At 37.0% G+C, this 22,210-nt stretch overlaps 1 protein-coding gene across 3 annotated transcripts in view; it reads right to left on the minus strand.

Moving 5' to 3' along the window:
• Positions 1–22,210, minus strand: part of osbp2b (oxysterol binding protein 2b) — a 133,037-nt gene that overhangs the window by 38,290 nt on the left and 72,537 nt on the right. For all 3 annotated transcript variants that reach the window (XM_056457747.1, XM_056457746.1, XM_056457748.1), the window contains one exon: positions 110–360. In XM_056457747.1, the coding sequence (XP_056313722.1) occupies positions 110–360 (251 nt within the window). The remainder of the gene's footprint in view (positions 1–109; positions 361–22,210) is intronic.

Genomic DNA, 22,210 nt, shown 5'->3' on the forward strand with positions numbered 1-22,210 from the left:
TTGCAATCACTTACCTTATAAAAAATAGTCAACCCAATGAATAATTTTTTCAGTCTAACTGAAAGCAAACAAAGCAGCCAACTAAATTTTTTGTTGTTGTTGTACTTACATTGATCATAGCATTGGAGGTGATGCGAAAGAGTGTGGCTCTCTCGTTGACAGCCTTGATCTTCTCTCCTCCCTCTAGAGGCACACGTAAGGTCTCAAGCTCACTCAGAGATCTCTGTAGAGCAGCTCCGTGCTTGGCTATCAGCTCATTGCATGTGCTCAAATCATCCAGTTTACTGGCTAGAGTCTTCAGCGTGCCCTGGATCTCACTGTGGTCAGACTGAGAGGTGGGCTCCTCGTCTGCAGAGTCATCTAAACACAAACAAACAAGTCTGAATTAATGTTTCAGGAATAGACTTCTAGAAAAAAAACAAAACAGAGCACCATGTCCGCACAATGCATTTTCCAGCTGTTCTCATTAATGAATCCGAGGCCACAGCTTCTCCTAATTTCCCTCATTAATTAATGCTGATTTTACAGGTGGTTGGAGCTCCAATGCCAGTCGATTATAATTAGCATAGTCACTTATGCAAACAAAGCACAAACATCCTAAATCAATACACACACATGCACAATGGATGGTGGACAGCTATAGGTGATAGTGGCAACATGAATAATACTACCTATTAAGAAACTTGAAGAGTCTTAAATATAAATTTGTCTTTATATATACTTGTTTGAAAAGCCTGGCATACATTGTACATGTCAAAATATTTTTTTTTATGATAACAAATCTTCAGAATATGATAAGTAATGATCATCTTCATTGAAGACAATTTGTAAATTCCCTTCTATCTTGTAAATTCCATTCTATACTGTACATCAAAACTTAATTTTTGATAAATGATATGCATTGTTTAGAACTTAATTCGGACAACTTTAAAGGCGACTTCCTCAATATTTACATTTTTTAAATATTTTTATATAGCTTAAAGGAGCTTATAATTTTGACCTTAAAATGTTTTTTTTTTTAATTAAAACTGCTTTTATTCTAGCCGAAATAAAACAAATAAGACTTTCTCCAGAAAAGTGTGGAAAAAGTAAAGCTCATTAAAACTTCAGTCTGTTACCTACACTTTTAATGATTTTTATAAAACACACAGTATCTAACTGTAATATGAACTGTATTTTACTGTAGGAAAGTTATACTGTGTATGTAAAAATTACTGTATATTTTACAGTAAAGATATACATAGATACAATTCTGAAAATACATATACAGCAAGATAATTGGTGCTGTCAATGTAAATACAGTATTTTGCTGTAATTGATTTACAATAAGGTACTGGCAAACTGCTGCCAGTAAGCTACTGTAGATTCTATAGGAAAAGGTTAACAGCTTACAAATTATGATGTGTGTACAGTATTAAAACTAAAACTTTATTTGCATGGATTTTATTGGCAAAATTGATATAAACAAAATCACATATTTAACTTATCATTATACATATTATTCACAATTTTTACAGTAAGTCAATGGACTGGGGTCGCCACAGCGGAATGAACCGCCAACTTATCCAGCCCTTTTTTTATGCAGCAGATGCCCTTCCAGCCGTAACCCATCTCTGGGAAACATCCATACACACTCATTCACACTCATACACAACGGATAATTTTCCCTTCCCAATTCACCTGTACCGCATGTCTTTGGACTGTGGGGGAAACCGGAGAACCCGGAAAAAACCCACGTGAATGCAGGGAGAACATGCAAACTCCACAAAGAAACGCCAACTGACTCACTACTGCAAAAAACAAACTAATCTAACTTCTATAGAGTCCAATAACATCCTAAACTTTAATGCGCTTTTGTCTACAGATGAACACAAAAATATATATTCATTCATTCATTTTCTTGTCGCCTTAGTCCCTTTCTTAATCTGGGGTCGCCACAGCGGAATGAACCGCCAACTTATCCAGCATTTGTTTTACGCAGCGGCAACCCAACCCATACCCTTCCAGCCACAACCCATCTCTGGGAAACATCCACACACACTCATTCATACTCATACACTACGGACAATTTAGCCTACCCAATTCACCTGTACCACATGTCTTTGGACTGTGGGGAAAACCGGAGCACCCGGAGGAAACCCACGTGAACGCAGGGAGAACATGCAAACTCCACACAGAAACGCCAACTGGCCCAGCCGAGGCTCGAACCAGCTACCTTCTTGCTGTGAGGCGACAGCACTACCTACTGCGCCACTGCGTTGCCCACAAAAATATATTTATTTATATATAAAGAAGATTGGGAAAAACAGCCATTGACATCCATAGTAGGAACAAAAATACTATGGAAGTCAATGGTTGCTTTTTCCAACACTTTTCAATATATCTGGCTTTGTGTTCAACAGAAGAGACTCAAACAGGTTTGGAACAAGTAAGGAATGGTTAAATGGGAACTATTCCTTTAAGTCAGAGATGCCCAAACTAGGGCCCACGAGAAAAAAGGGAGACTGATGGGACTGGTTTAGATATTGTCATTTCAATTTTGATTTAAGCTTTTATTTGTTTGATCAATTGTTAAGCTACAAAAAAGTTAAGTGAAATTAAACATTTCAATTTAAATAGTGTCAATTAATCAGACTTACTGTAGTTTAAACTGTACATACTGTCACCTGCCGGATGGAGGACTTTGGTAAGCAAATCAAGTCAAAGGCAGATTCTGCTTGACTAGTGTATTTAGCGTTGACTCAACTGTGTTATAAATGTGATTGTTTCTGTTTTTATTGCAATAGTTATAATGAAAAAAGTTATATTGCATTAGGTAATACGATTCAAAGTAATGCTTTTTATTTATTTTTAAATATTAAGTAATAAATGAGGAAATTACCCATGGCAAATTTAATGTAAAACAGTTTAATATATTTGTCTTCGGCTCACAGCTATCAATGATTTTTGGTTTTTGCCCCTTCAAACAGAAACGTTTGGACACCCCTGCTTTTTGTCATGCAAACATAAGTACATTATAACCTTTTAAAGGTAACTTTTATAAAGATTCTTGACAAGCAAGCCATGAAAGAATCATAAATGAGCTTATTTTCCAGAAGGAATGCAGAAATGACGTCAAAACCTGACAGATTAATTTAGCACTGATTCCTATGGGGGTTATGTAATCGAGATTTTCAATTGATGAGTAAAATATGATCTGTGGTAAATACAGTGGCACTTAAAAGTTTTTTTCTATGCCATAAACATCACAGACTCGCACCCTAAAATAATAATTATCTAGTTACTTATTTAGAACATGTTTTATTTATTGTCAAATTATTTTTGGAGCAGAAAATTTTTTATTTTTTTTGGGGGGGGGGGGGGGTTTGATGTCATTGGCTTATTTTGTCTAGAAGACCAGAATGATGCTTACTTGAAGTTGACCAATGAAATGACATCATACTTGAAGTGCAGGACTTAACTGGGGAAGTCTTTTTAAAACCCTCCATTTGTTTCCTCTTAAGGATTTCTTTGTGAACTGAAAATGTCAGCTTTTATCAGATGATGCTTTCATCTTAATAGCTGCGAGTAAAAATCAAAACTTTAAGACCATCATATTGCTTATTTAAGAAGAACACTAAGCGGTAGTAAAGCTCACATAAAATGACTTACAGTAACCCACATCTGCTCTGATGTCTACGCTATAAACCTTTGCTAGTGGAAAGGATGTGCTAAAAATAAATTTGTGATAAATAATCTGGATGGCCAAGTGTTCGCTCTGAATGATTCCACAGCTGCCATCATTAATGTTCATTGGCATGTGTGGACACGCTCTCGCATACACACACACACACGCACACACGCACACACGCACACACACACACACACACACACACACACACACACACACACACACACACACAATGACTCCCTTCCAGCTCAACTCAAGTGGAATAAATCGAGAGCAAATGGAGAAAGGCATTAGAGCAGAGTTAAGATCCTGATGCTGAGTTAAGGCCATGAAAGAAACACACAACGCTGGCACAATAAGACAGTTTCTCCAGATTCAATAGCTGCATTCCCATTACTCTTCAAATACTGAAGTAGCAACTCAATATACACCTATTGGAAAAACGTCACTATCACAACAAGTTTTTCCGCTCACATGAGGTGCCTTTTCAGATTATTTAATAAGAATTTAGAATTAGAATTTAGAATTTTAGAGAAGTATATGGTGAAAGTATGTGTTATGTTATTTTTGTGGGGATTTTTAAGAGTAACAAAGTTATTTAAAAAAAAAAAAAGGCTACAGGAAATTGGAAAATTATATATTAATAGACAATAAATAAGACAATAGATACTATATATTGCGATATAAACTTCACCAGATGATTTGAATAGCTCTATTTGGAAAGATTTTATTAATTCAGATCGACTGTCTTTTTCTATGTGGTGCATCTGCATAAATTATAATAAATTACAATCCAAAATAAAGGCGGCACAGTGGCGCAGTGGTTAGCACTGTTGCCTCACAGCAAGAAGGTCGCTGGTTCGAGTCCTAGCCGGGTCAGTTGGCATTTCTGTGTGGAGTTTGCATGTTCTTCCCGTGTTTGTGTGGGGTTTGCTCCAGGTGCTCCGGTTTCCAACGACACAGTCCAATGACTATTTCCCAGTATTGGTTTACTGATGGAAGGGCATCCGGTGCATTAAACATATGGTGGAACAGCTGGCGGTTCATTCCACAGTGGTGACCCCTGAATAAGGGACTAAGCCGAAGGAAAATGAATGAATGAATGAATGGCAGTCCAAAATAAATAAATAAACAATACTTTATGGTTTTCTGGGGAGTCTAACAGTATTCAAGAACAGAAACGGAACAATCAAATGTAAAATAACACGGTCACATGAAATAAATCATTTAAAAATAATAAGAATTAAAATTATCTTTACCTTTCAATCTTTAATAAATAATCAAATCCTGCGATGTGACTATTGCAGATTCACACAATACGATATTGATGCTCAGACGATATATTGTTCAGCCCTATTTAAAATTGTAATATATCACTTTTTTACCAAACAATAGGTTGCACATTGAATTACATAACTCAAATCTGTTTATTCAGAAATCTCAATTCACAGATCCTCTATGAAATTGCACACTATAACTTCCCAGAAACACCTCAAACAAGTCAGCTTCTATCTTCTATTTAATGATAACATGCCTATATATCATTTGATTAAAAAAAAATGGCCGTGATAAACCTACCGACATTGTCATGATATTAATGAATGAGATATTGTGACAGAAAATAAATGATTTTGCAATATATTTACAGTGATTATTAGAAATTTCCCAACACTGGGTTGCGATTGAAAGGCCATCCGCTGCATAAAACATATGCCGGAATAGTTGGCGGTTCATTCTGCAGTGGCAACCCCTGATAAATTTTAATCAGAAGGAAAATGAATGAATTATTATTAAAAAGTGTCACAAACTTTTTTTTTCACAAGAATGTGACTGAGGACCAATAAATGAATAAATAAATAAATAAATAAATAAATAAATAAATAAATAAATAAATAAATAAATAAATAAATAAATAAATAAATAAATAAAAATATTAATTGTATATTTTTGACAAAAGACAAAATACATTACATGGGTCAAAATTGTCAGCCAAAAATCCTTAGAATATACCAGCCAACAAAAATGTTCCTGTCCTAACAAACATACATCAACACAAACCTCATTTATTCAGCTTTCAGAAAATGGAAACTTATGACTGCCTTTGTGTAATGTAAATCAGGCTATAGTTACTGTGTCGTTTAGATAATCAAATTCATTTAAAGGGTACCTATATGATGAAAATCATCTTTTGTAATCTGTTTAGACAGAACTGTGTGTAGGTATAGTGTGTCATATTGGGCCATATTGGTCATAACAGTCATATCGGGGTGATATAGAGACAATAAGCATCTTTTCTTACATTTCCTGACATTAAAATAGGATCCAAATCCCTCCCATTTTCAGGCCGACCCCAACGTGACGTAGGAGTGCGGTTTGCCTGGCCATTGATTTGATTGACAGCTGCGCATTAACATGTCTCCTTGGTAATGCGTGTAATCATATCAACAAGACAGGACGTGCGCAAAGCAACAATTATAAAAGAAGACACTTCAAGCCCAGTTTTTCAACGTTAAATCAGGTTTATTTTGTACATTAACATAACGAATACCCATACAGCAGTGAATATTAATGTGAATAAAACACGCGCGCTGTGTGTGTGTGTGCATGCAAACTTTGTAAAGTAATTGTGTGTGACTCGTGGAAGAAAGGCCTTAAACTAACTCCACAACAAATACATCAAATAATCATTGGGAAAGTTCTTACTGTAGTATTTCTCACAAACGTTACATGAGATCTGCTTCCTTCATGTCTGTCACTGTGCTGTTTATCTGACACAGCCGAGGTGGAGATTGAGGCTCATGGGAACGGTGGGCAGGGAGAACAAGCACCAAGGCAACAAAAACAGCGCCAGAATATCTAATATTCCGAAAGGTCTAATAAATAATCTGAAGGGGTGTTTTGAGCTGAAACTTTACAGACACATTCTGGAGACACAAAAGACGCATTATAAATCTGGAAAAAGAGTCAAATAGGTGCCCTTTAAATAATCTACATATATAAGGAAAGAACAACGCTGTTCATCTCAGACAAAAGAAAGAAGATTTGTCAGAAAGGACATTTCTCACGGTGCACGTGAGAGAGGAGGACATGGAAACATCAATCAGAGCAGCAGAGCAGGGCAAGGGTGAGATTGATTTGACTGTTTGTTCCTCCTCAGCAGAGAGCAGAGCCGCCGTCAGCAAACTGTTCAGAGACTGAACACATTAACCTTCTCATGACTCCACATACATACAGACACAAAACACTTGAGTGTGGAGGGACAGGGCACTTCCTGCTGGGGACAAACTTTAGTTGTTCTCTAACAGAGCCAGAGTCTTCTTCATGATACCAGATTTAAACAGTAATTATTATGCATTAAATACCCTGTCCTGTTTCTCCGTTCATTGTTGTGCCACATCAGCCACTGACCTCGAGACAGCTTATTGACTGTTTTAATCTAAAAGGCAACAGAATGACATCTCAAGGCCTAACAATCAAATGCCTCTTCTTTTCTCTGTTTCCATTAGACACACATATGGCTGTTTGTGCAGATACATCACGTATTTGTGAGCTGTCATGTGACTGCTGACAGAGGAATCTGTGAGAGACTCGCTTTAGATAGAAGTGTCTGCTAAATGAAGAAATCTAAATGTCCTAACAGCATATTTGCATAGCAAGTGCTTTTGGTGCCGTGTCGGCCTATATTGTGCGCAGTTTGCAAAATCGGAATTGGTTGCATGAAATATCTAGATCTAGGCTGTCCTTTATATATGAAACATAAAAATACACAATGTGGAAAAAACTATGCATCAAATGTGTAATGCATCATTTGTATACATTCATTTCACTTTATTTTATTTTTACAATTTCAAATATTACTAGATATACACACACCAGTTACTTTATTAGGTACACCTTACTAGTTTGGACCCCTTTTGCCTTAATCCTTTCGTGACATAGATTCAACAAGGTACTGAAATATTCCTCAGAGATTTTGGTCCATTTTGGCATGATAGCATCACGCAGTTTCTGCAGATTTGTCGGCTGCACATCCATGATGCGAATCAAAGGTGCTCTATTGGATTGAGTTCTGGTGACTGTGAAGGCCATTTGAGTACAACTCATTGTCATGTTCAAGAAACCAGTCTGAGATGATTCACGCTTTATGACATGGTGCATTATCCTGCTGGAAGTAGCCATCAGAAGATGGGTACACTGTGGTCATAAAGAGATGGACATGGTCAGCAACAATACTCAGGTAAACTGTGGCTTCGGCACAATGCTCAACTGGTACTAATGGGCCCAAAGTGTGCCAAGAATATATCCCCCACACCATTACACCAACACCACTAGCCTGAACTGTTGATACAAGGCAGAATGGATCCATGCTTTCATGTTGTTGAAGCCAAATTCTGACTCTACCATCCAAATGTCACAGCAGAAATCGAGACTCATCAGACCAGGCAATGTTTTTCCAATCTTCTATTGTCCAATTTTGGTGGGCCTGTGCGAATTGTAGCCTCAGTTTCCTGTTCTTAGCTGAAAGAAGTGGCACCTAGTGTGGTCTTCTGCTGCTGTAGCCCATCCGCCTCAAGGTTGGACATGTTGTGTGTTCAGAGATGCTTTTCTGCCTGCCTCAGTTGTAATGAGTGGTTATTTGACTTACCATTGCCTTTCTATCAGCTGGAACCAGTCTGGCCATTCTCCTCTGACCTCTGGGATTAACAAGGCATTTGCGCCCACAGAACTGTCGCTCACTGGATATTTTCTCGTTTTCAGACCATTCTCTGTAAACCCTAGAGATGGTTGTACGTGAAAATCCCAGTTGATCAGCAGTTTCTGAAATACTCAGACCAGCCCATCTGGCACCAACCACCATGCCATGTTCAAAGTCACTTAAATCACCTTTCTTCCCCATTCTGATGCTCGATTTGAACTGCAGCAGATCGTCTTAAATGCATTGAGTTCCTGCCATGTGATTGGCTGATTATAAATTAGAAATTTGCGTTAACGAGCAGCTGGACAGGTGTATCTAATAAAGTGGCCGGTATGTGTTAAAAATATATTTTTATATATTTTATAATACTTTAAACAATGTAATTTATACCAAACCTACACAGGACACATTCAGCATTTTCACAATTTTCAAAATACTTCATTCTGTGATTTATGAGCTATTTTCTCTTATGGGAACCAAAAAATGTCCCCACAAGGTGAAGTATACAAGATATACCCACACAGGATTTTATGTTTTATGGTGACTTCCCATAAATGTATTAATTTTTATGCTGTACAGATTGCATATTTAATTCCCCTACCCCAACCCTAATGGAAAACATTCTGTAATTTTATATTTACATTCTGTATGATTTATGAGCCATTTTCCTCATGGGGAAAAAATCACCATGTAGTCAAAAATTGCTGGTATTGCTATACACACTGGGACATTTGTTAGCCACAACACAAACATCAACACAAACACATTTTCATGTGTTTGAATGTATTTATATGCAAATAAAAATACATTTCACATATATATATAAACTGAAGGAAGAGGAGGTACTTTAGGGCAAACACCTATTATTTATTGCAAACACTATTATTTATTTATTACACTAGTATTTATGTATAAACAATAGATACAATGCATTATATTTGAAGAATTATAAATGTAAAATTGTCATATAAGTTACACTGATAATGCTGCATACTGCTCCACTGTACTCCAGAATTTACACACAAACACGCACATTGCAGTACACAACTACTTCTTTTCTGAGATGAATTCTTAGCACACACATAAAGAAATGTGAAGCAGCTTTACATTAAGTGCAGTTTTCCCCCTGCCACCCCTCAGCTTTAGAAGAGCTGCTGATGAAGGTCTGAGGGTAATGTGCAGCTGGCACAGGTTAAATCTGCTGTGTGCTGGAGATTACAGCTCATTTCCACAGCTTCTCTGTCAGAAAAATGTTCCACAGCATAACAGGATGACTTGCCATTTCATAACACTAACAGGCCTTAACATGCTGTGACGTATGTTACATAGAGGTCTGTTTCTAGATGTGAGTCGTAGTCTACAAATGGTACACAAAAACCTTGTTTACAAAGAGTGACACAAAACAAGCCCGAAATAGTAAAAGCAAACACATCTGGTGTCTCCAGTCTGTATTTACAATCTAAAATCAGCTTAACATCAGATTAAAGAATAAATCCCACGTGAAATGGTACTTTAGCATCCGGTGTCTCCAAACACAACTACACATACAGAATTTGCTCTGCATATTATCAACGAAGTATTTGACCATGACAAATTTCCCCAGTTCAGTTGTTTGCCTGAAATAGGAACGCTGAATTAACTATGACCTATGGTGAATATGTCAAGGACCTACCTAAGTAGCAGCCAGCAATAATCTGGTAATTAATCAGATAAAGGAAGCAATTCTGAATTAATAAATATTTAAGCTGGTTACGTGCCTCCAGATTTACTGTATGGATGCCACTGCCAGGAATAGTTCACATAGGATTTAAAAACGGTTTTCAATTGGACTATTATAGAACTCATAAGATTATAAAGGATTTATGAGAAGCCATGTAAGAAGGTGGGATAAACTCTATCAGCTTTCACTGTGAGGTTAAAACAGTCTTCTTGCAAAGCTAAACCTGCAATGGCGATGGCACATTTTTATCATTTATTTAACAAAGCATTAACATTCATTCATTTATTAATTTTCTTTTCGACTTAGTCCCTTTATTATTCCAGGGTCGCTACAGCGGAATTAACCGTCAATTTATCCAGCATATGTTTTACGCAGCGTATGCCCTTCCAGCTGCAACCAATCCCTGGGAAACACCCATACACATTTAATCACACACATACACTACGGCCAATTTAGCTCACCCAATTCACCAATACCACATGTCTTTGAACTTGTGGGGGAAACCGGAGCACCCAAAGGAAACCCAAGTGAACAAGGGGAGAACATGCAAACTCCACACAGAAATGCCAACTGACCCAGCCGAGGCTCGAACCAGCAACTTTTTTACTGTGAGGCGTTTGTGCTACCCACTGCGCCACCGTGTCACCCTCACATTAACATTTAGTTAATATAAATTCATTAATGAAAACATTCATGTCACTTAGGCGTATACACATTTATATCCAACCCAGGCTCATTCTGAAAATGTTGTCCTATGGAAGTTTCTGGAGACCGCAAAATACGTCCCGGGAGGTACATATTTTTGCAGTTTTTGTTTTCACGAATCCACAAGAGGCCGTTGTGTGCGCTTTTTTCTGAGTGCCGTTCGTACCCACTGTTCTCGCGTAAACCCACCAGAGGCCACTCTCGACTGACTGAATGACTGACTGGCCAACTGACCAATCGTCTGACCCACTCTCTGCCTTCCCTTAACCCAACCAATTTTATCGATTGACCCGCCCACCCACTTACTTCCACTAAACCCAACCAACAATTTACAAAAGCCGTCCAGAAAAAGAAAAGCCCTCGTCTGATTTTCACCACACTCTCACCCTGTTATTCACTTGTTCATTTTATTTTTTAGATTCTGTTTTTGTCTTACCTGATTTCTGGAACCGCTCTTCCCCGCATTTGAACCCCGCCATCGTGGTCAACTCCTCTCTGTGTCTCAAGTCCGATGACGTACACGACGAGCTAACTGGACAAACTGGTCGCAGCAGGAAAGCCCTCCACATGGAGGTAAGCGGTCAGCTAATAAGCGCGAAAAGAAACGCCATCATACCGCTCTCCGTAGCGTTCATTTAAAAACTAAAATGCAGCCATACATACCTCCGGCTACATAATTCACGATCTCCAGAAATGTCCATGGGACTACGTTTACAGAATGAGCCTGTGTTGTTTATATCACATGCATGTAAAATAAACAATTACTAGTTGTCAAACCTTTTAAAAAGCATCTCAACTTTCAAATCACAGTTGGTAACAGTTCATAATAACTGCACTCTAGGAATCATTTATGAAGCATTTACATTTATTAATTTATTTACATTATAATTTTTTTGTTCAGAATCACTCTTTTGTTCATTTTATTTTCTCTTTAGAATAACAGAGCCTTTAATCGTCATTTATAAGAGATCTACAAAGCATAAATAGAGTGGAGTCTGTGTGAAGTTTGCATGTTCTCCCTGTGTTCGTGTGAGTTTTCTTCTGGTGTTCCGGTTTCCCCCACAGTCCAAAGACATGTGGTGTAGGTGAATGGAGTAAGCTAAATTGTCCGTAGTGTATGTGTATGAATGCAAGAGTTTATGGGTGTTTCCCAGTGTTGGGTTGCAGCTGGAAAGGAAACTGCTGCCTAAAACATATGCTTGATAAGGTAAGCTAATCAGCTAATAAGCGCGAAAAGAAACGCCATCATACCGCTCTCCGTAGCGTTCATTTAAAAACTAAAATGCAGGCATACATACCTCCGGCTACATAATTCACGATCTCCAGAAATGTCCATGGGACTACGTTTACAGAATGAGCCTGTGTTGTTTATATCACATGCATGTGAAATAAGCAATTACTAGTTGCCAAACCTTTTAAAAAGCATCTCAACTTTCAAATCACAGTTGGTAACAGTTCATAATAACTGCACTCTAGGAATCATTTATGAAGCATTTACATTTATTAATTTATTTACATTATAATTTTTTGTTCAGAATCACTCTTTTGTTCATTTTATTTTCTCTTTAGAATAACAGAGCCTTTAATCGTCATTTATAAGAGATCTACAAAGCATAAATAGTTTTCACTTCACTACCAAAAACTGTGGGAATTTGTGTTAATAAAGCATTTATTAACACACAGATTAGCTATTACATACATGAAAAATAAGATGTCTAAATTTTCATTTAAAGAGATTATTAATCATTTACTCATTCTGGATGATCTTGAAAACCACCAACTACTCTTAAATGACTGGTTTGTAAATAATGCAAATTAATTTAAAACTTAATTTAGTAATGAATAGTTCATCATTAACAAATTATGGACATTAAGGATTATAGAGGAGCCTAGAAGTCAATAATATAGCATTTGTAGTTCTATTTACAAAACTGCTTACTAATGTCTAGAGTTAATGCTTAACAAATGCTGAGTTTACTATTTGCTAATGCTTAATAAATTATTTATTATGAGCAGTTATTGTATCTAATTTTTATTTGCTAATTATTTATATAGAGTCCATCTATATGCATGCTGTCTTGCCATTTTTGCCTATTTGAATGATAAAAGGTCAATCAGGGGAACACCATATCCTGAATTTTCAGATCAGGTAGACGTGCTGCAGATGAAACATGATGATATAGATTAGCACTGCACATAATGTAACACACACAAACGCACGCACGCACGCACGCATGCACACACAAATGTTTCAATACAAATAATTGACACATATATTGGTAATAGTGCTATACAGTATGTAAGATTTTACCATGTATTAATAACTGACTGTTAGTGTAATGTCAATGCTACAACGAAAATATATTAAATAAAACTAAAGCTTTACATAGTTGGATAAAGTATCTGGAATTTGTTTTATAGTCAAACTGTCCTAAAAGAGTAACTACCTCATCCGGAAACAGACATTTTAAATACCTCATCTGCAAATATATCCATTTCACTATGATTAGATGCTTACCTAAATGGGCAATAGGCGATTGTCATCAGAAAATATTTTTGTTATCCCGATTCAAAGTCTCTTCAAATCCTCATAGAAAATTATCAAATTTGGAACCAAATGTATATGTATTTTAATATTTTGTAGAAGGTTTAGGACCAAGTAAAGTTCATCAAATCAAACTGTTCGGTCCAAACATTATGAAAGGCTGTCCTACCTGCAAACCTCTGCACTCCTTGTTCATGCAGAGAGAATTATCAGTGTGTTCACAGACACAGTTCAGACAGACTAAAAAGAAACTATACTGAGAAGTATTCTCTCTGTTGAATGTTACGTGATGTATTGTAGTTTGTTTAGTAGAAGCTTCTAGTATATCTATATCTATAGCCCCGCCTGGGTCAATTGGCATTTCTGTGTGGAGTTTGCATGTTCTCCCTGTGTTCGTGTGAGTTTTCTTCTGGTGTTCCGGTTTCCCCCACAGTCCAAAGACATGTGGTGTAGGTGAATGGAGTAAGCTAAATTGTCCGTAGTGTATGTGTATGAATGCAAGAGTTTATGGGTGTTTCCCAGTGTTGGGTTGCAGCTGGAAAGGAAACTGCTGCCTAAAACATATGCTTGATAAGTTGGTGGTTCATTCCGCTGTGGCAAACCCTGATTAATAAAGGGACTAAGCCGAAAAGAAAATGAATGAATGAATGAATGACATATGTACATTTATACAATAATGAATTATTACTTTTTATTTCTACTGCGTTGTGTGTGTCTAGTACTTTATGAGTGTTGTACGTGTTGTACGATAAAGCTGCTGTAACTTTATGTGCCTTGGGTGAGTTAACTTCTCATTGGTCAACTCAGCTCCTCAGGGTGGGTACAAAACCATCCTTATAAAAGCTTGTGCCCAAGGCCACCCCCAAACCAGGACTTGAATCCACACTTGAATCCAGAAGAACCCCAGGAGAACACCAGCCAGAGAAATCCAGGGAGCAGGCGTGGACCCTGACAAAATGGGTTAACCGCACAGCTCAGACATTACCATTTCCGATAACTTTCTTTCTTTTCTTTCTGTCGAGAGTCTGCTCAAGTTTAGTGTGCTGTGAAACCAAAAGTCAACACGACTAGTCCTTTTGCCACCTCAACTGAAAATTCAACTCCAAGCCCCGCGAGGACAAAGAACAGACCACCAGCTAACCATGTGCTCAAAAGAGAGAGTTCCTCACATCACAAAAGGAACCCAAGTCCAGATTGTCACTGACTTGGTGTTAACTAAATGTAACCCTAAAGAGACCATAGAAGGGTTAAATTGATTATTTTTGGTTTGCTTGGTTTGGTCTTACAAAATCCGAGGTTTTTCCATCATTACACTTGCTCAAACTCTTATTTTTCTTCCTTTACTCTTTTTACAACCTGTATGAATGTGCATTTGTGTTACATGTTAGTTTCTGTTAAATTAGTCGATAAAGTTGCATTTTGTATAAAGAAAGGTGCCTGTGCATATTTATGAATCTAATGTCTTAAACGTCAATCTTGTTACCCTGCTTAAAAATAAATGGGTTTTTATTTCTGATAGCAATAGCCGTAATTTAAGTCATCTGTTCGTTCGAACAATCGCTGGATGATTCGTTTGTTCGGATTTAAAGAGTTACTTTATATGAAGCCCTGTTCAAACAAATCTTCAATTCATTTTGAGCTAATTCACTACACTGCAATACACTTAACCACTACTGGTGTTGCTAATAACAAGGGTTTCTGAATTCAACATCCTGCATATCCATTTCAAATGAATCTAAACATTTTTTTAAATATTTAAATAATTAATATTAAATAAATTACATAATCAAATTTTGTGTTGAATCAAATACTACTGTAAATCAAAACTAATATTTTACAAATTGGCAAATAAAAAAAGTTTTTAATATTATTAAAATAGTATATTACATTAAACTATTATATTGTATTAACTGAATAATACTGGACCAAGCAATCAAATCAAACCATCGACATGCAAGAACATAAAAGATGTTTTTGTTTGTTTTTGGAACTTGGTTGCAGTAATTAAATTACAGCAGTGAGATTGAATTATTATTGCCTGTGGGTCGAAGCTTTGCCATGGTCATATGGTCTATGCCCAGGAACTTCTGTTCTGTTTCCCAGGTGGTAAAGGAGAAAACAAGCAATTACTGGGATGTCTGGGGTCTTTAAAAATGATCTGGCTTTCTTCAGTCATCTGTCTGAATATATGTCATGCATGCTGCTCAGAGCCAGTGATGGACAGTGCTGTCTTCCCCTCTCTCCGCAGTTCCCTGTGTTAAGACACAGAGCTGTTTCCAAAGCAGGCCCTGATGCAATCGCTAAGAATCCTCTCAATCCTGCTTCCGGACAGCCTGTCAGAATCAGCAGTGACATGGCAAACTTTCCTAGCCTACAGCAACAACATTCACTAAATTTTCTTCAGGGAAGCATAGTTCTCAGTAGACGTCTTGTACATTCAAACTGTTATAAAGGCAATTTACATATGTTTGTATGTTTGATAGACTCCTAAATGGCTGAACAAGAATGAATACCAATGCCTTTTGTTCATTTCAGTTCGCATAATATATGCAAATAGTTTTAAATGTAGCGTAAATGTAAATGTACAGAGAGAAACAGGTGCCGGTGTGTTTTCTTCTATGCCGTTGTTTTGCAAGCAAGACTCAACATCCCTCAAGTGGCATCAGAGCCATTAAAAATAATGAGAGAGTGACAGACAGTGATTGACAAATTACTAAATGTAATTAGGGACTCTGTGCGCTGTCATTTTCACTTTTAGCATGCTCCTGTTTTAATTCCTGATGAAGTCCTGCATATTCCCTGTTGGATTGCCACGATCCCAGTAAGAGTCTTGCAAGAGTCCTACAGCAAAATGGTGACAAAATCCTGTGTGGTCCTGTAGGAATATGCAGGTATGTGGTGTTTGGGATCAAAATATAAAACTTTTTATTTTTAAAATCTGAGATATTTTGTCTTTTAGTTTTACTTCTGTAGTTATTTTAGTAAAAGTAACGTAAAAGTAATACAGGAGAAATGTAACTGTACTTTTAAATAACAATCTGCTCAACATTGCTTATATGTGAGCATAGAGCATGTTAACTTTAAAATCAACTCAGAAGCTGTCAGGGAGTCAATGCAAAGAATTTAAACAACCCAGGCTTACTCTGAAAACGTACCCCTATATACATTTCTGAAGAGCGCCAAATACGTCCCAGAAAGTACTTTTTTTGCAGTTCTTGTTTTTCGCGAATCCGCCAGAGGCCGCTGTGTGTGCTTTGAGATCTCAAATTTATCTTGCGAGTGCCATTCGCTCCTGCTCTTCTCGCATAAATCCACTAGAGGCTGCTGTCGACTGACTGATTAACTGACTGACTGACTGACCGATCGACTGGCCCACCCTCCTCCTTCCCTAAACACAACCAAAAGTGTTTTCAAAAGCACCGATTGACCCGCCCACCCACTCCAGAAAAAGAAAAGCCCATGCTGCAGCCTGAATTTACCACGTATTCAGATTTTACGTTCGTTTTAAAGATAAAATGCAGCCATACGTACCTCTGGCTCCGTAATTTTCGATCTCCAGAAATGTATATAGGGCTATATTTTCAGGAAGAGCCTATGTTGAATTTATTCATTCATTCATTTTCTTTCTCGCTTAGTTCCTTTATTAATACAGGGTCGCAACAGTGGAATAAACGACCAACTTATCCAGTATATGTTTTACACAGCGGATGCCCTTCCAGCTGCAACCCATCACTGGGAACACCCATACACACTCATTCACACACATACACTACAGACAATTTTAGCTTACCCAATTCACCTGTACTTGTCTTTGGACTGGGGGAAACCGGAGCACCAGGAGGAAACCCATGCGAACACAGGAAGAACATGCAAACTCCACACAGAAATGACAACTGACCCAGCCGAGGCTCGAACCAGTGAGCTTCTTGCTTTGAGGCGACAGCACTACATATTGTGCCACCGCGTCACCCTTGTTGAATTTAAAATTGGTGTAATATGCTAATTTTTTCCTGGCACCATGCTGTGTTCATGATCAAGATGATCTTCTAAATTTTAAACAGAGCATCAAAATGGGGAAGAACGTTGATTTAAGTGAATCTGAATGTGGCATGATTGTTGATGCCAGATGCTGCTCTGTATTTCAGAAGCACAGCATGGCCTGAAAAAGAGAAAATACCCAGTGAGTGGCAGATTTTGTGAGCAAAAGTGCCTTGCTCATGCCAGAGGTCAGAGGAGAATGACCAGACTAGTTCGAGTTGATAAATCAAATATCCACACATTTTAACAGAAGACTGCTGAAAGTTCTCAAATTTCTCCTGCAAGTGCCATTCGCCCCTGCTGTTCTCGCATAAACCCACCTGAGGCTGCTGTTAACTGACTGTTTGACTGACTGTATGCCTGACTGACTGACCGATCGTCTGACCCACACTTCTCCTTCCCTAAACCCAACCAACTGTATTGATTGACCCCTGATTGACTCTTTTTTTTCTAGATTCAAAAGCAATCTAGAAAAAGAAAAGCCCTCGTCTGATTTTTACCACGTTTTCAGATCATACCACATTCTCAATCTGTTATTTACTTGTTTATTTTATTTTTTGGATTCTGTTTTTGTCTTACGCGCTTTCTGGAACTGTTCTTCGCCCGATTCAAACCCCGTCATCTTGGTCAACTCCTTTCCACATCAAAGTCCGCCGATGTACATGGCAAGCTAACTGGACAAACTGGTAACAGCAAGAAAGCCGTCAATCCGGAGGTAAGTGTGCAGCTATTATCGCAAAAAGGAACGGCGTCATACCACCCCGTAGCATTCGTTTTAAAGACGAAATGCAGCCAAACGTACTTCTAGTTACATAATACTCAATCTCCAGAAATGCATATAGGGCTACGTTTTTAGGATGTTGCGTTTATGCCTGGTGTACACACTACCCGCAAAAACAGAGCTTTTTGAAAACACTTAAGCCCCTGTTTTAATTTGGAATTGCTGGGGATCTGTATAGATGTATACATTATTATATCAGTATAAAGGGACTGAAATGAAGAACTCTCTGACTGGTCTTCTGAAAATGCTCTAATATAAATGCCGCCTCAGTTTCTCATGTAAAAATCCAAATCTATTCATCTTTATTTCTATAGCACTTTCTTCAACGTAGATTGTGTCAAAGCAGCTTAACATAGATGAAGAAAAGAGAATAAAAACCGATAACAATATTTCAGATTGTAGAACATTCCAAGTGAGAGCAGTGGTAGATAATCCCATAATCCCAGTCCTACCAATGCAAAAGTAATAAAGTTGCCGATGAGTGAAATATATATTCATAACAGTGAGCAGCGGCGTATATCCAGCTAGAAAGATCTCTGCAATCGTTATTTATTGTTTGTCACTCAAGGCAAAAAGGTGGTAAAATTCCTTTTAAAAGTGCCGCTGCTTCTCTCTGGCATGATGGAGATCTGTGACAGCTCTTAGGTTTTTATTATACGAGTTTGAATGAATGAGAGTAGAGCTGATGAACTGATTACAAAGCATTGTATTGATTGGCATGATTTTAATCAATGTAATACTGCACACAGGGACTGGCACCACTGCTGATCAACAGCACTTACAGCTGGTAGTTTCCCAATAAGAATGAACCGTGAATGGCAAGATGACAATTAACTAAATCACAGTCCTTCTCTGTGCAAATTACTACTTTTGACTGTAAGAAGTATAAGCTGGGTATTAAGGTTTAACAGTCATTGATATGCCTACAATTAGAGCTGCTGTAAACTTGGAGGGCTTATAAGCACAACGACAAAGATGCTAGATACACTGTACAACTTGATATAATATTGAACAATGTCAAACAGTTTTGTTTTATTATTATTTTAAAGGACACATTTCCTGAAAAAAAGCATTTTAAATAACCTCCTAAAAATTTGATTATCTCCCCATATTTTTTTTTTAATTCCCAAAGGTGTTACTGGTAATTAATTTATTGTATTGCTTCTATAATTGTCATCCATCACAACATTATATTATATATAATAGATATAATATAGATATGCTACAATATTTGTTTAAGCTACACTTTCCGGCCACTTTATTAGGTACACCTGTACAATTGCTTGTTGACGCAAATTTCTGATCAGCCAATCACATGGCAGCAACTCAAGGCATTTAGGCATGTAGACATGGTCAAGACGATCTGCTGCAGTTCAAACCGAGCCTCAGAATAGGGAAGAAAGGTGATTTAAGTGACTGGTCTGAGTATTTCATAAACTGCTGATCTACTGGGATTTACACACACAACCATCTCTAGGGTTTACAGAGAATGATCTGAAAAAGAAAAAAATATCCAGTGAGCGACAGTTCTGTGGGCACAAATAGCTTGTTGAGAGGAGAATGGCCAGACTGGGTCGAGCTGATAGAAAGGCAACAGTAACTCAAATAACTACTCGTTACAACTGTGGTAACAGAAGAGCATCTTTGAATGCACAACACGTCCAACCTTGAGGCGGATGGGCTACAGCAGCAGAAGACCACACCGGGTGCCACTCCTGTCAGCTAACAACAGGAAACTGAGGCTACAACTCTCACAGGCTCAGCAAAATTGGACAATGGAAGATTGGAAAAACGTTGCCTGGCCTGATAAGTACCGATTTCTGCAGCAATATTCGGATGTCAGGGTCAGAATTTGGGGTCAACAACATGAAAGCATGGATCCATCCTGCCGTGTATCAAAGGTTCAAGCTGGTGGTGGTGGTATAATGGTGTGGGGGATATTTTTTCGCCATACATTAGTACCAATTGAGTGTGAACACCACAGCCTACCTGAGTATTGTTGATTAATCCACGAAGAATTAAGGCAGTTCTGAAGGCAAAAGGCGGTCCAAACCGTTATTAGTAAAGTGTTCCTATTAAAGTGGTCGGTGAGTGTATATATTCTATATTTAAATAAGCTATAGATATATTCAAAGAAATTAAGAAGTAAACATAATAAGTGTCATAATATTTTCATTAAAATGTCTTTGTTAATCCAGTTCTCCCCAGGTTCTATTTAAACTAGTTTTCTGAGTAAAACTATTTGATTAAACTGACTGAGCTCTTTAATTAAACTGAATCGCATACACTGTAAAAAATGACAAAATGTAATGTTAAAAAAAGTTACTCATTTAAATAAGTTAATCAGGTGTGAACTATACTTTTTTAAAGTTATACAAAGTATAAGTAGTGCAGTAATGAATATTATCACTGCAATGATCTTACATTTCAAAATCAAACCAAAAATCCCTAAACGAACATGAGCAAATTCTGTCTAATAAAGAAAATGCAAACTGCTGAACAGAAATATAAATTAACGTACACAATCCACTGATTCTCTTTCAAAGCAACATTTGAAAATGTTTCCAAGACTTTAAACACTCTTTTAATTAGGCTGGTGGTTGATGTGTGTAACAAAGGTCACTGCAAGTTTACTTACAGCCAACAGTAAATGCAAAAGATGTTTTCATTAATCTCCAGAGAAGCAGGCTCTACGGTGTACAACAGTGTATATTTCTAAAGTAGATTTACTAATGCATTATTCATTCATGTGTACCAAAACACAATCTCTATTACATAGCTGATTCATCAAAATGCCTCAACATACAATATGGCATTATAACTAGGCCTGTCACGATATCTTTTTTTTTTGTACGATATTATTATTATTATTATTATTATTATTATTATTATTATTATTATTATTATTATTGTTATTATTAACGATGTTATTGTCATTTTAAGACCATTTTATGCCACTCATTATATAATGCCAGGATGACAATATTATAGCATAATAAAGCAAGTACACTCTTCCAAATAATACATTATATTTTATTCTTAAGAATATTTTATTTATTTATAGTGATTTTAACAATTTAATAATGAGGCCTTGGAATCAGAATGTGAAAACAAATATCCGAAATAAATAATAATTAACAAGTTAATAATGTTAACAAAAAAGTGCAAGGTAAAAAATAACAGAGGTTGCAATATCTGCAACTAGATCTATTTTCAGTTGTCAGGCACCCACATGAAAATATACTACAGTAATTTATAGTACATACTATAGTATTTTTTTAACCACACTGACACCTCCAATAGAGATAGAGATGTTGTGCAATCAGCTAAAATGTTGCTAGAATTGATTTGTATTTATTTTATTTATTAATATACACTGCATCACCAAAAATAATGGAAGTCATGTCTTTTACCCTCAAATCCAGTTTATAACAGAGAGAAATTAATATATTTACAGCTGGTCAAGTGATGTTTTCTAAAAACATGAAGGTTATTGACTAATTCAACTGGGTGCTGTATAACCATATTATTGATTTTTGTGTGAAGGACATTTAGGAGATAAAGGCTTTATTTTCAGCTCAGATTTGGAGCAAAGATTGCACTTTGACAACTGTCAATGTGGAGCAGACACTGTAAAAAATGCTGGGTCCCACACAATTCCTTCATGCTGTCCCAACACAAATCCATTAAGTTAACTTTATCATTTTTACAAATGTAAGTGGATTAAACATAAAACATTTAAGTTGTGCCCCAAAAACCTTAAGAATTGTGTTGTTTCAACTCATTTTAAATAAGTAGTTTAAACAAGCAGCAAAAGTCATGTTTTAAATGGATGACACTTTCTCAAAGCTGTATGTACAGTCAGACATGACAAAGATGCTTCTTTATAATAGTCACAGATGGACAGAGAGCTTGGGGTCAATCCAATCAGAACAGGGCATCACTTTATCATCATGTTTCCATAGTCTGAGGGCTGTACTGTGCGTGTGGAGGAAATGGATATCCTTCATTTCAATGTCAGTCTGACCCACAAGTCTCTCTTTCACACACACAAT

The sequence above is a fragment of the Danio aesculapii genome, chromosome 5 (genome assembly GCF_903798145.1).
Source record: "Danio aesculapii chromosome 5, fDanAes4.1, whole genome shotgun sequence".
In the NCBI taxonomy this organism is placed as follows: Eukaryota; Metazoa; Chordata; class Actinopteri; order Cypriniformes; family Danionidae; genus Danio; species Danio aesculapii.